Below are 13,236 nucleotides of genomic sequence, written 5' to 3' on the forward strand. Positions count from 1 at the left end.
AAACGACGTGCTCCGGTGTTTCCTCCATATCTCTACACTCCGGACAGAGGGGTGAAACTGCGTGCCCGAACCGGTGTAGATATTGCCTGAAACAGCCATGCCTAGACAGAAACTGCGTCAAGTAAAAGTTAACTTCACCGTGTTTCCTGTTCAACCAGGTCGAAAGTACCGGTATCAGCCTGTACGTCCATCTACCATTTTCTGCCGTATCCCATTCATACTGCCATTTGTCCAACGACTCCGCTCTCATCAATTTCCGGATACCTCTGCTTTCCCGTCGCTTGTAGCACTCGCTATCTTCCGCCAGAGTGATGCAGATGGGAATCATTCCGGCGATTACACACACAGCTTCTGTCGAAATGGTCCTATAAGCACTTACGACTCGCATGGCCATGAGTCGGAATGTGCTGTTCAGCTTCCTCCGATTTCGGTGGGTTTCCAGAGCCGCCAACCAGGCAGGGCCACCATACCTCAGTATCGACGAAGATGCACTTGCCAAGAGACGCCTCTTGCTGCTGCTTGGGCCAAAGCTATTTGGCATGATCCTCGCCACCACGTTGATGGCCTTTGACGCCTTCCCACATGCATAGTCGACGTGCTGGTTGAAGTTCAGCCGGTCGTCGATCATGACTCCGAGGTACTTCACCGCCCGCTTCGAAACGATGGTATGTCCTCCGACCGATACCTCTGCCCGCAGCACTGCCTTACGATTGCTCACTAACAGCACCTCGGTTTTGTGATGTGCCATCTGGAGCTTTACGCTGTCCATCCAACTACCGATCATGTCTACAGCCTCAGTCGCCAACATTTCCACCTCCTGAAGCGTCTCGCCGATTACCGTTGTTACGATGTCGTCCGCGAAGCCCACGATCTCCACACCTCTGGGTAGCTTCAGCCTTAGAACACCGTCGTACATCGTGTTCCAAAGCGTGGGACCTAGGATGGAACCTTGTGGAACTCCCGCCGAGATATTCTTCACTATCTGTCCCCTGTCTGTGTTGTATACCAGGATCCGATTCTGGAAATAACTTCTCAGTATCCTGTACAGGTAGCCAGGGACCTTCAATCTGTGTAGCGCCTCGGCGATGGCCTCCCAGCTGGCACTATTGAAGGCGTTCTTCACGTCAATCAAAATCACCGCGCAGTAACGGTCGCCTCTTCGTTTTTGTTTAAGCGAGACCTGAGCTTTCTCGATAACTGTCCGAATAGCGTCCACTGTCGACTTTCCTTTCCGGAACCCGAACTGCATTTTTGACAATCCGTGGTCATCCTCCGTGCATTTCACCAGTCTGTTGAGAATAACCCTTTCCAAGAGCTTTCCCAAAGTATCCAACAAACAAATAGGCCTATACGACGCTGGATCTCTAGGTGGCTTTCCTGGTTTCGGGAGCAGCACCAACTTTTGTATCTTCCATTCCGCAGGGAAGAGACCGTCATCCAGGCATTTCTGCAGCACCACCCTGAACATGTCGGGGAAAGCAAGGATCGCCGATTTCAGGGCCACATTGGGGATTCCGTCAGGGCCGGGTGCTTTTTTCAACTTTAGACCTTTTGCCACCGCGATGAGTTCTTCGTTGGTGATTTGTGCGTTCTCTGCTTCGTCCTCACCGTACAGTGTGGGTGGCCACGTCGGTGGGTCGTGCTGCGGAAAGAGTCCATTCACAATGACCTCGAGTTTTTCCGGACATAATTCCATGGGAGTCGTTGAACTACGGAATTTCGCCATCACGATTCGATATGCTTCACCCCAAGGATTTGCGTCGACGTCTCGACACAGCTCCCTATAGCAGTTCGATTTGCTCCTACGTATCTCTCGTTTCAAGGCGGCTCTGGTCGCTCGGAAAGACGCGCGGTGCTCCTCTCTCTCTACATCGGTTCGTGCCCTCTGGACTCTTCTTCTGGCTCGTAGACAGTTAGCGCGGAGGATGCTGAGTGTCTCGTTCCACCAGTAGGCTGGACGTCGTTCATTCGTCGGGTTCAGTCTTCTCGGCATCGCTGTATCGCATGCCCTCACCAATGTTCCTGTCAGCCCGTCGGCGCTCAGATTAAGAGTTCTGCTGTCTATGCATAGTGCTTCGACCAAAAGCTCCTTGTCAAAAACCTTTGTCCTCCACTTCCGCTCAAAGGTTTTTGTATTCCGTACCGCTGCGGGATTCCGTTGGCCGACACTATACAGGATTGCCTGGTGGTCGCTGTGTGTGTATCCCTCCGACACTCTCCACTTCGTATTAGCCGCCAGTGATGGACTGCAGAAAGTTACATCGATGATGGATTCGCGGCCGTCCCTTCGAAAGGTGCTGCTAGTGCCTTCGTTCAGAAGTGTGACGTCTAGTTTTGCGAAGGCTTATAGTAGGCTGTACCCCCTGGCGTTGGTGCATCTGCTTCCCCACTCCTCAGCCCAGGCGTTGAAGTCTCCTCCGATGATGACTGGTTTGCGGCCGCTGACCTTATCCGTGAGTACGTTCAACATCTCGTGAAACTGCTCCGCTGACCATCTTGGGGGTGCATAGCAACTACACATGAAGATTCCGTTGATTTTGACGATCACGAAACCTTCCTGTGAGCTTTCCACCACTTCTTGGATGGGGTACCTTCCCATCACTAGTATTGCAGCCATCCCTGCTTTATCCACCACCCATTTTCCGTTATCGCGAGGAACTCGGTACGGTTCTGCGATCATTGCAACGTCGCATTTAGTTTCAGTTGTTGACTGCCACAACAATTGCTGTGCTATGTCGCAATGATTGAGGTTGAGCTGGGTAACCTCCATTACTGCGAACCCGCAATCGCCTTTTTGTACGCCGGACATTTGAAGCTACCTGTGACGTGGTCGTTTCCGTCATCCTCCTTGCACAACATGCACCTCGATTGCTTTGTGCAGTCTCTAGCAACGTGACCTTCCGTCCCGCACTTCCTGCACAATTTCGATCTGTCAGGACCACCGCAGTTTTGTGTGTGTATGTGTGTGTGTGTGTGTGTTAGTGTGTGTGTGTGTGTTAGTGTGTTCTACATATATTTGAAAGGTACAAACATTACAATTAAAATATCTCATAACATTTGTTTGGCTTGAGAATTAAGAAAGATACAGTTAGCAAGTATTTGTGGAAACTAAAAAAACGAATATACTTCAAATCTTTTGAATAAAGGGTGTGTCACATCAAATTGCATCACGGAAAAAACGCTGTAGAAATTTAATTATTAGGAATTATATCTTCAGCTGTCGCTTATAATCAGATAAGAGTGTATAGATCACGTTGGCCATGCTTCATTGTCAATTTTACGTAAATTTGGAAAAATGTCGTCGAACGAAAAAGAGCGTCGTGAATTAATCCTGTGCACTCATTTCGAGAATCCGGAGTTGTCACATCGGGACATCGGTAAGATGCTGGGAATCGTCCAATCCACGGCCAGCAGAGTACTAAAACGATACTTCGAGAACCTAACCATCGACCGGTGAAGGTGAAGAACGGCAAAAATGGATGCTCCGTCAGTGAAGAAGATCACAAGCGCGTAGTTAAGCAGTTTAGACGTGATCCGAGAAGTTCGGTCCGGGATGTCGCCAATAAGCTGAATTTGTCAAGTTCATTCGTCCAGCGGACCAAGCAGCGGGAGGGCCTGCGTACATACAAGGTTCAGAAGGCTCCTAACCGCGACGAAAGGCAAAACATGGTGGGGAAGACGCGAGCCCGGAAATTGTACACCGAAATGCTGACGAAGCCGCATTGCCCGGTAATGGACGACGAAACCTACGTCAAAGCGGACTTTCGTCAGCTGCCGGGCCTGTTGTTCTTCTCCACAGAGGACAAATTCAGCGTTCCGGAAGAGATTCGCAAGCAGAAACTATCCAAGTTTGCCAAAAAGTACATGGTGTGGCAAGCGATCTGCTCTTGCGGAAAGCGGAGCGCCCCCTTCGTGATGACCGGCACGGTAAACGGGCAGGTTTACCTTGAGGAGTGCCTATAGAAGCGCTTACTACCACTATTGAAGCAGCACGAGGGCCCGACCATCTTCTGGCCGGATCTCGCTTCGTGCCACTATTCAAAGGACGTGTTGGAGTGGTACGAAGCCAACGGGGTCACCTTCGTGCCAAAAGAAATGAACCCGCCCAACGCGCCGGAGCTTCGCCCAATAGAGAAATATTGGGCGTTTATGAAGCAGGCCCTCCGGAAGAACCCAAAAGTTGTCAAATCGGAGGCGGACTTCAAGAGAAAATGGATTTCTGTTCAAAAAAAAACTACAACCTGACGTTGTACAGAACCTTATGAACGGGGTAAAGAGGAAGGTGCGAGCATACGGGCTTGGGCTCGAAGTATGAATAAAAAGAAAATGCCAAAAGTTGTTTAATAGTTTTTATTTTACTGTCTAAAATTTTCAAAAGGATCGGTCTACTGGGCGAATTTCTACAGCGTTTTTTCCGTGATGCAATTTGATGTGACACACCCTTTACAAATATCCAATTCTTTTGGTCTCTCGAAGTACCATCTTCATCAACATCATAACCAATCTGCGATTGCAATAACGCGAGTTAAAAACGGCGTGGTTCTTCTGAGAGTGAAAAACTGAGATGTATCTACTATTTACTGACAATCCACTTCATTAACGTTTGTTAAATTCTAATCCATAATTACTGAGCTTTAGTGCAGATTTTAACGAATGTTGACGTGATCTCACTGCAGACATTATGAGAAATTCATTCAGCAGCACAAATTCAGTGGAACGAGAGTTCGGCAATTAAACGTAAAGCTGAGTATATAAGTGCGTTCATACACAGACGAAGCAATCAAGTAGCCTCTATGACACGGCTCATTGCATTGCACTGCATACATAAGCTCCCATTCGACACCCCCAGATGGAGTAGTCATAAATCGTAGTTGGTGGAATGCAAAATGAGGCGATAAATCCACGATTGATTATTTGCTTCCCTTCCATTGGCCACTTGGCTTTTCTTCTTTTCTTGCAGGTACTTCAAACAGTGCGGTTCAAATCCTTCTGAAGGGTTATTCCAGTCGAAAGGGATTATGACGATGGAATATGCTTCGAGAATTTGGCTTCTAGGATCATTATTTGAACAGTGTTTGATTTTTCCTCAAATTGTGCATCATTCATTTGATATGTTGGACAATCATGAGAGCGGTTGGTACGAAGAATCGTCTGTGACACAGGTTAGCACACTTCATTATAACTTCCACACTAAATGCGTACCGAAATCTATATCCAAACAGTGTGATGACCTTTTTCAGACGTTAATGAAATTAATATTCATATGTTATACATACCTTTGCATATTTTACGTTAGATCGATCGAGAGGAAACAAAACGTCACGTTTAAACTGAATGTCAAAAAGAAATGAAGAGATGGATGAAACAGGTGAGATAGGATAGAACAACAGAATGAAATAGGGGAAGTGGTGCAGAAAATGCACTACAAAAATAACGCAAACTCTATCCAACGAGCCATAACTGCCCAGGTAGCCAATAAACACAAAAATCAACAGTTGATCAACAGATTATGCAACTTAACCTCTTATCCCATGGCAACTATTTTTCATCAACAAAAAGTTTTTTTTACGGCGAACTTGGAATATTATTTTCAAACTTTGCTTAACCAAAGACTTCTGAAGGTATCTGGTAATACACAATTTTTGAGGGCTGATTAAAATGTACGATATTAATTTGGGAGTCATTTTTATGTCAACCGCTATTTTAGAGCGGTTTTTTTTAATTCGTTGAAAATGAAACAGGTTGATGAGTGTTTCACTATAAGCGTTCTATTTAGGATCTACTGTGTAAGATCATGCAGTTCTTCCAAAAAAATAAATGTCGCATTTGATGAAAAATTCAAATTTATTTTTTTTTATTTGTAAGTTCATATGGTCGGGGTTCTGCCAAAACGAACCAAGCGCCAAAAACATTATTTTGAGATATTTCAATTTGAAGTTTGGGCTCCCACTAGTTGACTGTGTCTGATCAAATCTATCAAATCACGTATTACAAACAGGATGTCAAACGTAATACAGGTCAGACTCGATTATCCGGAGACTCCAGCTTATCCAGAATTCGATCCGGAATTTGCATTTTTCATAAATAACTGTGTTCTACTAGTCAAGCCCTTCCATTTGATACTAACATTGAAGTGGTCTGAGAAAATATGTAATCCGCCATTTTGTAGCGGCCGCCATCATGGATTTTCAAGATCATGGAATGCGCAGTTTTATAATGATACCAGAGATAAAGATGTGTTCCAAATTTCAGATCAATCGGTCAACAAGAAGAGAGTTAAATTTCTATTAATGTGGTACAGCGCTACAGACAAAGTTACGAAGTTACAGAGTCACAAACATACAAACGGGTCAACCCAGATAAAACCGTTTAATAAATAAGTGCAAATCATTATTATATTACGTTTACCGAGAGAAATTTCGTTTTTTTTCTGACTCGATTATCCGGAGTGTTGATATTATTTTTCGAAAAAGAAATTTCGTTTTTTTTATGACTCGATTGTCCGGAGTGAAAAAGAAATGAATACTCCGGATAATCCGGATAATCGAGTTATTGACAAAATAATATCTTAATAAATGGAAATGAATACGTTACACTTGATTCGTTACAGTTGATGAAAAATGAAGACCAGCCTCGGATCTGCATTCTTCACTGTCGTCCGATGCCATATTGTGGGTTCATGGTTCGCTTTGGTTGAATGCAATTTCGTTTTTTTATAGTCTGCTAAACAGAATTCTTGTTTTGGAGCTGTTGTCAGTTGTCCGGATGACATGGTACCTCAATTTTGAAAAAATATAGGAGGTTGTGTTCAAGATATACTACCTAGAACTACGCTGTAGTTTAATTTAAGCCGCTTGTTTATAACTGCGGATATTATTTTATAATGCTACGAAAATTTTGAAATAACCATTCTACCAGTTTGGTCATTTGACGATAATTGTTTGATGATTCATTCTTGTGCTCGCAGAACAATACATGCTCGAGGCGCAGCTGTCATCCTTAGTGGAGAAAGTTTCGCTACTGGTTAGCGAAACCAAATCACATATAAATTTTCAGAAACGACATTTACTTTCTTGGTAACTAAATAGACGAAATGAACTCTATCTGTTAATCTCAACAACCTCGAAAAGAGTAGCACTGCTTCATTATAATCAAGATTAGCGCGAATTCAATCCTAGTTGATAGCAGTTTTGCGGCTGGCACGCGAGCCCAAATAAATTAATAACTTAATATAATTTAATGAATAACTTGGTATTCCCAAAATAATTTTTTGGTGTATAACCTTAACACCTGCTTCACCATAGCGTCAGTTCAATGCATAGATGACAGAAAACAAACAATGTTAACTGCTGGGTAAAAGGCTGAATATTTGCCTCAGCAGAGATTCATTACCAATACCCTAGCGTAAATATTTACCTCCCGCTATCTCCCCTCCTGGTTCATATTTATCATTACGACTGTATAATTTGCAACACCAAACAATCGTCAATCATATCATAAAAAAAGGCGATTGTTGCATCGTTACAGGGCCAATGCACATGAGAGCAGATACAAAAGTGGTTTCAGCGTAGCGAAGACGCACTATTTTTACGCACGGGTTATGAAGCACGCACGTATGCATACGAATATCCATATATCGATGGCTTGAAGCAACTAAATATACACACACTTATCTCCGATTTGCTTTTCTGTTAATATTGCCAGTCTAGATTGGCTTAGCTGTCATCCTTTATGGAGAGAGTTTTCCTACCGTCATGCGAAACCAAATCACTGATAAAATTGCAGAACATTGATTTTCTTGGTGAGCTGATGATAGCCTAGCTTGATGATTCCTCACACAATTGTGTAGCTCAGAACCTTAATGCAATGGCGTCAGTTTGATGCAATGATTGCAATGCCAGAGACATCGAACGATACTGAATGTTTGCCTTCCTTCCTTGCTTGAGACTCCAAACATCTTCAGTTCATTCGTCTCTAGTCTTCAAAGAGGCCCTTGGAAAACTTTACTTTATCCATAATATTACTCCTCCACCGCATTGTCTTGAGAAAGGCATTCGATCCCTCGCCGTCCAGCTCGCCCAGCAACGATGTTGTTCATTCGATTTCCTCCCGAAGAATGAAAGTTTGCTTCAGCGAGAGTCAATAACGAGCAACTTATCGACGAGCAACGAAGGGGAAATCATAAGATGTAACGTCTCCGTGAACAAAGGAAAAGAAGAAGACGAAGGGGAATATTTTCCTAGAGTATAAACAGTGGACTGTTTTATTTTAACGGATCTCGAAAAAACCTCCGAAATTCGTGCCTCTACACTAGAATTATTCACTGCCTCTACACCCCCTTAAATTCACTAAATCACCGATAAAGTGTTGTTCTTGAAGGAGCAAAAGTGGAATAACATACCATCAAACACTTCATTGAAGAGCAATATTTGATCAAAATACGATATTCCTCTTTTTCCATTTTCTATACGAAAGCTCAGGTAGTGACACTTAAACAACAATAGCTTGTGAATAAATAAACGAAATGTAATGAAACTTCACGCATGAGCTAGTGACAGATGAACCTCTCGAAATGAATCTTGTTCACTTTAGTGGCGCCATCTGTTAAGAAATTCCGGGACTTTTCAGTCCATGTAGTATATGAGTAAGGTTCCCACCAATGACAATTACATCAAAGTTGCAGCTTTATTCAAGGAACCGACACCTACTCTTAAAATAAGTATTGTTCACGAGGTTGTTCTGTCCTACATTTCAGTGTACTGGTAAGCCGAAGTTAACTGGAAGACGAACACAAAATGTTTTGGAAGCTCAAGCAAGTAATCTTTATGTAGGAAGATTGGCTTGCATAAGTGTCTAGTTTACATTGTAAATATTTCCTGGTATCTGAATTCGCTAAACTCGAAACTACACGGCGAACAAACCGATTTGATTCAGTTTCAAGACGATCTTCATGGTATGTCGTAGTGATGAAACGGATAGTGGTTTGGCCGGATAAAAAATTGAAAAAAATATGAACAAATATTAAATTTTTCGTTTATAATAAATGTTTCATAGTGTATCATGTTTTTCTTCATGTAATCTGGAACAGTTTTTTTCTCTGATAATAGACTTTTATTACATAATAATGAGATTTTTGTAAGTGTAATTGAAATGACCGAGCCAGAGTAAGAATCACGTGTTTTGAGAACAGCAATCAATTATTTTTATTGAGATTACAAAAAAAAACTTAGAACTGTCTTCAGGGATGATAGTCTATAAGTGTACCTCCTACTTTACTACAAATCGAAATTATTTTGACGACTAAACAACTGTCAGACTTGATGGAGTAGTGCGTATCTAAGCAACCATTTCAGACCCGAGTTTCAAGTCAAACCATTCGGAAGTTCTCGAAACGGAAACAGTGAAACAAAAAAATCATATTTGATCATACAAAAATATCATGAGACGCCGCCTCCAACACCTGTTAAACGAAACGAAAACGATGAAACTGAATAAAATGTTACACGCGTATCTCATGACACCTTTTGGGACGACGAAGTTGCAATTTTCTCTAGCCAATGTAGCGATGAGGCAAAAAGTCTAAATGCTAACGAAATCGACTGTTATGTGAAAATCCTTATATTTGATGATTATTCATTCATCATAATTTACTAATGGTTATCAATTTTGGGTACTATTCTAAAGTCAATACTGCTATGAGTTGATAGTTATTTAATTTTAATAACATTTCTGACATACTAACATCTCGCCTTATTTTTTATTAAGTGTGAATGATCTTCAAATGCTGTTGTGTTATGATTTATCTTATGTTAGTATTTTTAATTTTTTTCTAGTATCCGGCCGGATAGTGAATCATTATTCGGATAGTTTCCGGATATTCGTTTCATTTCTAGTGATTTGCACGCTACCCGGATATGAAAGTTTAAAAATCCAATTTTTACCTATTATGTATAACCGAAAAAATCTCCAGAGAAAATAGAATATAAGAACATCAATGTTGGAGAATGTATAATTTTTTATGAATTTAAGGTATCCGACCGGTTGGAACTGGAACACAAATCTTTACATTTGATAACAAATAGTGTGATCAAAATCTGGCCAGTTGGTTTTGACTATAAAACTTCATGTCTTCTATGTCCCGTTCGATTTTATTGATTGAACATTATCCGATCAAATCCCTCTGATAATCTGAAGGATTCGCTACATTAAAGTACCTTTAATATAATAAAAATAATAGTAACAATGAATTTCTTCTTCTCTAACATCTGATGCTTGTGGGAACTACAGAAAAAACCCCTTATGGAGTGAAGTATTAAAAAAATGCTCAAAAAGGGATCACTTCCAATACCGGATTTCTACTAAATACAAGATTACCAATGGTAGAATAAAACCGTTGGCATCGTTTATTTTATCCGTAAGCTAGCGGTAATTGTTGTCTACACCATCGAAAATATAGTAAGAGTCATTAGCAAAAAAAAAACACAACAGAAGAAAACAAAACTAAAATTGTCTGGGATCAGTTCTAGTTTCATGCATCGTATTCTTTCGCAAATAAAAAGAAATATGTGAAATAAAGCGTCCTGCATAAATATTACGGTAAAGGTTGCATCTTCCTTTATACCAGACACTCCCACCTTTTCTCACGACACCATTTTTACGACCCACAGCGGAGGAATACTAGCATTTGTTTCTATTTAAATGGGAACCAGTCTTGTATGACGCTGATGTTATGCCCAAACACCGACGGTTTGAACCGAAGAGGACAAAGAGGCAAACCAGATAAAAGGAATCAGTTTTATGCCGCTCGTTTTCCCAGTTTATGAGTGTATGTGTGTTCAAAAATAGACTCCGCAGGACACACCATGCGCTAGAGATCAGAGTCAGAAAGATTCAGTATACCAGGCATCCGAATGTGAGAAAGAAGGACCTAGAGACAGTCGCGAAAATTGCATGGAAACGGTTACAAAAAGTTTTTGCCTTTTTATGCTTACCTTAACATTTAAAAACATTCCCATTCAACTGAGCCGCAGCGAACCGGAACCACTTCTCGTTTCTAAAGATTTGGGAATCGTTGACGGGAAGTTTTTTTTTTCTGCACGACCCAACACCATAAACGGAAGCAGTGGAAGGTAAACTGGACAACAATTTTTCCTGGACCTTTGTAGTCGGGGTTCATTTCAAATAAATGTCGGTATTCGGGATACGGTAAAGTGAGAGCATCTGTGTCTTAACGAGTCTAAAAAATACGGTGTGGGAGTGTTTTAAATGGTTCAGCAATATTTTTATCTCAGCCATAGCGATTAGGGATTTTCAGAGGTATAAATCACGACCCCTTTCCGCCTTCATTGAAGTATGGTGTTGTTTTGTTTCATCCCTCCGACATCGGTAGTTGGCTTCATGGTAACATGAATTTAGCTTATCAAATTAATGATTCAGTCATATTTGAGGATGTTTGATTTCCATTATTCTAAGGGATTTGACTAATTTGGTAAAAAAACAAAACTTTTTTCGACAACTGTTCATCGATCTGGATACTCAAAATATCATAGAAAGTTTTCTTAGTTTTATAACCAGTAATCCAACTAACATTTAATGTTAATCATTTTTCTCATAAACTATCTCTCCGGGATCGCAAATTCATTTTGAATATATCCTTCCGAGTTTACATTAGCAGCAAATGTTGGATCAGTTTGAAGACATACCATTCATCCATCACTATTTTCTTTACGCTGCTCTCCACAGATATGCCAATTGTAACACTGAAAATGGGATCATCATTAAATCCAGACGACATCAAGGAGGGTGATGATATATACTTCGACTGCCACATCCAGTCGAATCCGAAACCGTACAAACTGGCGTGGTATCATAACGTAAGTACATAATGCATACAAAATAATATAAAATTATTCTGCACCAGCACCACATAAGTAAAAAAAAGAGCGAACAAAACGGAAGCTCCATCAAATGTACATAGTGGGAAGAAAATAAAATGTATAAGCAGGTTATCTCCGAAGTCAAAATGGAAAAGCATTTGCACGGTTGAGATATAGGTTGAGCGGAAAATACTGTTCTTTCTCGAGTTTCCACATCGACTTTTTTCCTACTGTGTAGGTGAGCCTTTAATGCTTCCATGTTGAAACGAGTTAAAGTGCCTTATAACGCGTGAGGAGCTGTTTTTTTCTCTTTGGACTGCTTTTGTTCTATGAGAACGGAAAGATTTTGGGTTGGCACAGTCGGTAGTGCCAGGGTCGAATGTTATGCCTAAAAAATTCCCTTCATCTCGAAAATTCAAGTACGAAGATTGGCTACAGCCTATGGAAAAAAGGCCGAAGAAGTGCAACTTCTGATGTGTGTTTCTCGGAAGAGAAGAGCTTTTGGCAGTTATTGCTTTTTATTTTAACGACTAAAGGTTCTACCGTTTGGCACTCCAGCAGAGAGATACAAAAAGGCAAAGCTGTTTGATTGCCCATCACAAGAGGATTGATGCAAATGGATCAGGCGGTTTCCAGATAACTTCCCTAAATCGGTACTTCTGGGATTAGTCTGTGGAGCATTTAAGTTCCCTTCGATTAGAAAATGAATCTGATTCGAACAAAAAAATGAAAGAATAGGACTGGCTACACTGAACCGTTGATTACATGATTCTAGCATCTACAATCTTCAATCTGAGACATTAATTTGAGATACGAAAATATACAATTTGAAACTTTAAGCATGAAATCTCCGGTATTCTAATTATCTATCTGTAAAAAAAAACTATCGGTAATACAAATATGTTATCTTCTGAAGTTATCATTCGTAACGATAAGATAAACGTCTACTCCAGAAATTAATGACAATCGAGTCTTGTGAATAAATAGAAAGTAATATTAAATGAACACATAGCATTTCTATGTGTCTATGTCTTCCGTGTTTTACACAAAACACTGCGTACGAGATGAACATGTTCTCGCTGTTTACGCAGTTTTGTGTTTGCACAGAAACATAATTTTTTCGTACCTATGTTTGAACATGTGACTTGTTTGTATTCGTAATATGTTTGGATACGTGGTTTAACCACAATGTTGCACATGATGTTCAAACATAATGTACAATTTCTCTTGCATTCTCACCTCAAGCAACAGCAGTGTGTAGAATAGAAGGCGCGAATTGGACACCACACCACCACCACACGGTGTGTTGACATGGAGAAAATGCTTCCCTATCATGACCATGGGTGCTCCGTCTATAATA

The 13,236-nt window shown here is 41.1% G+C and overlaps 1 protein-coding gene across 2 annotated transcripts in view; it reads left to right on the forward strand.

The window, feature by feature from the left end:
* The window catches only part of LOC129763516 (hemicentin-1), a 258,644-nt gene that overhangs the window by 195,362 nt on the left and 50,046 nt on the right, over positions 1-13,236 (forward strand). For both annotated transcript variants that reach the window (XM_055762656.1, XM_055762657.1), the window contains exon 8: positions 11,743-11,873. In XM_055762656.1, the coding sequence (XP_055618631.1) occupies positions 11,743-11,873 (131 nt within the window). The remainder of the gene's footprint in view (positions 1-11,742; positions 11,874-13,236) is intronic.

The sequence above is a fragment of the Toxorhynchites rutilus genome, chromosome 1 (genome assembly GCF_029784135.1).
Source record: "Toxorhynchites rutilus septentrionalis strain SRP chromosome 1, ASM2978413v1, whole genome shotgun sequence".
In the NCBI taxonomy this organism is placed as follows: domain Eukaryota; kingdom Metazoa; phylum Arthropoda; class Insecta; order Diptera; family Culicidae; genus Toxorhynchites; species Toxorhynchites rutilus.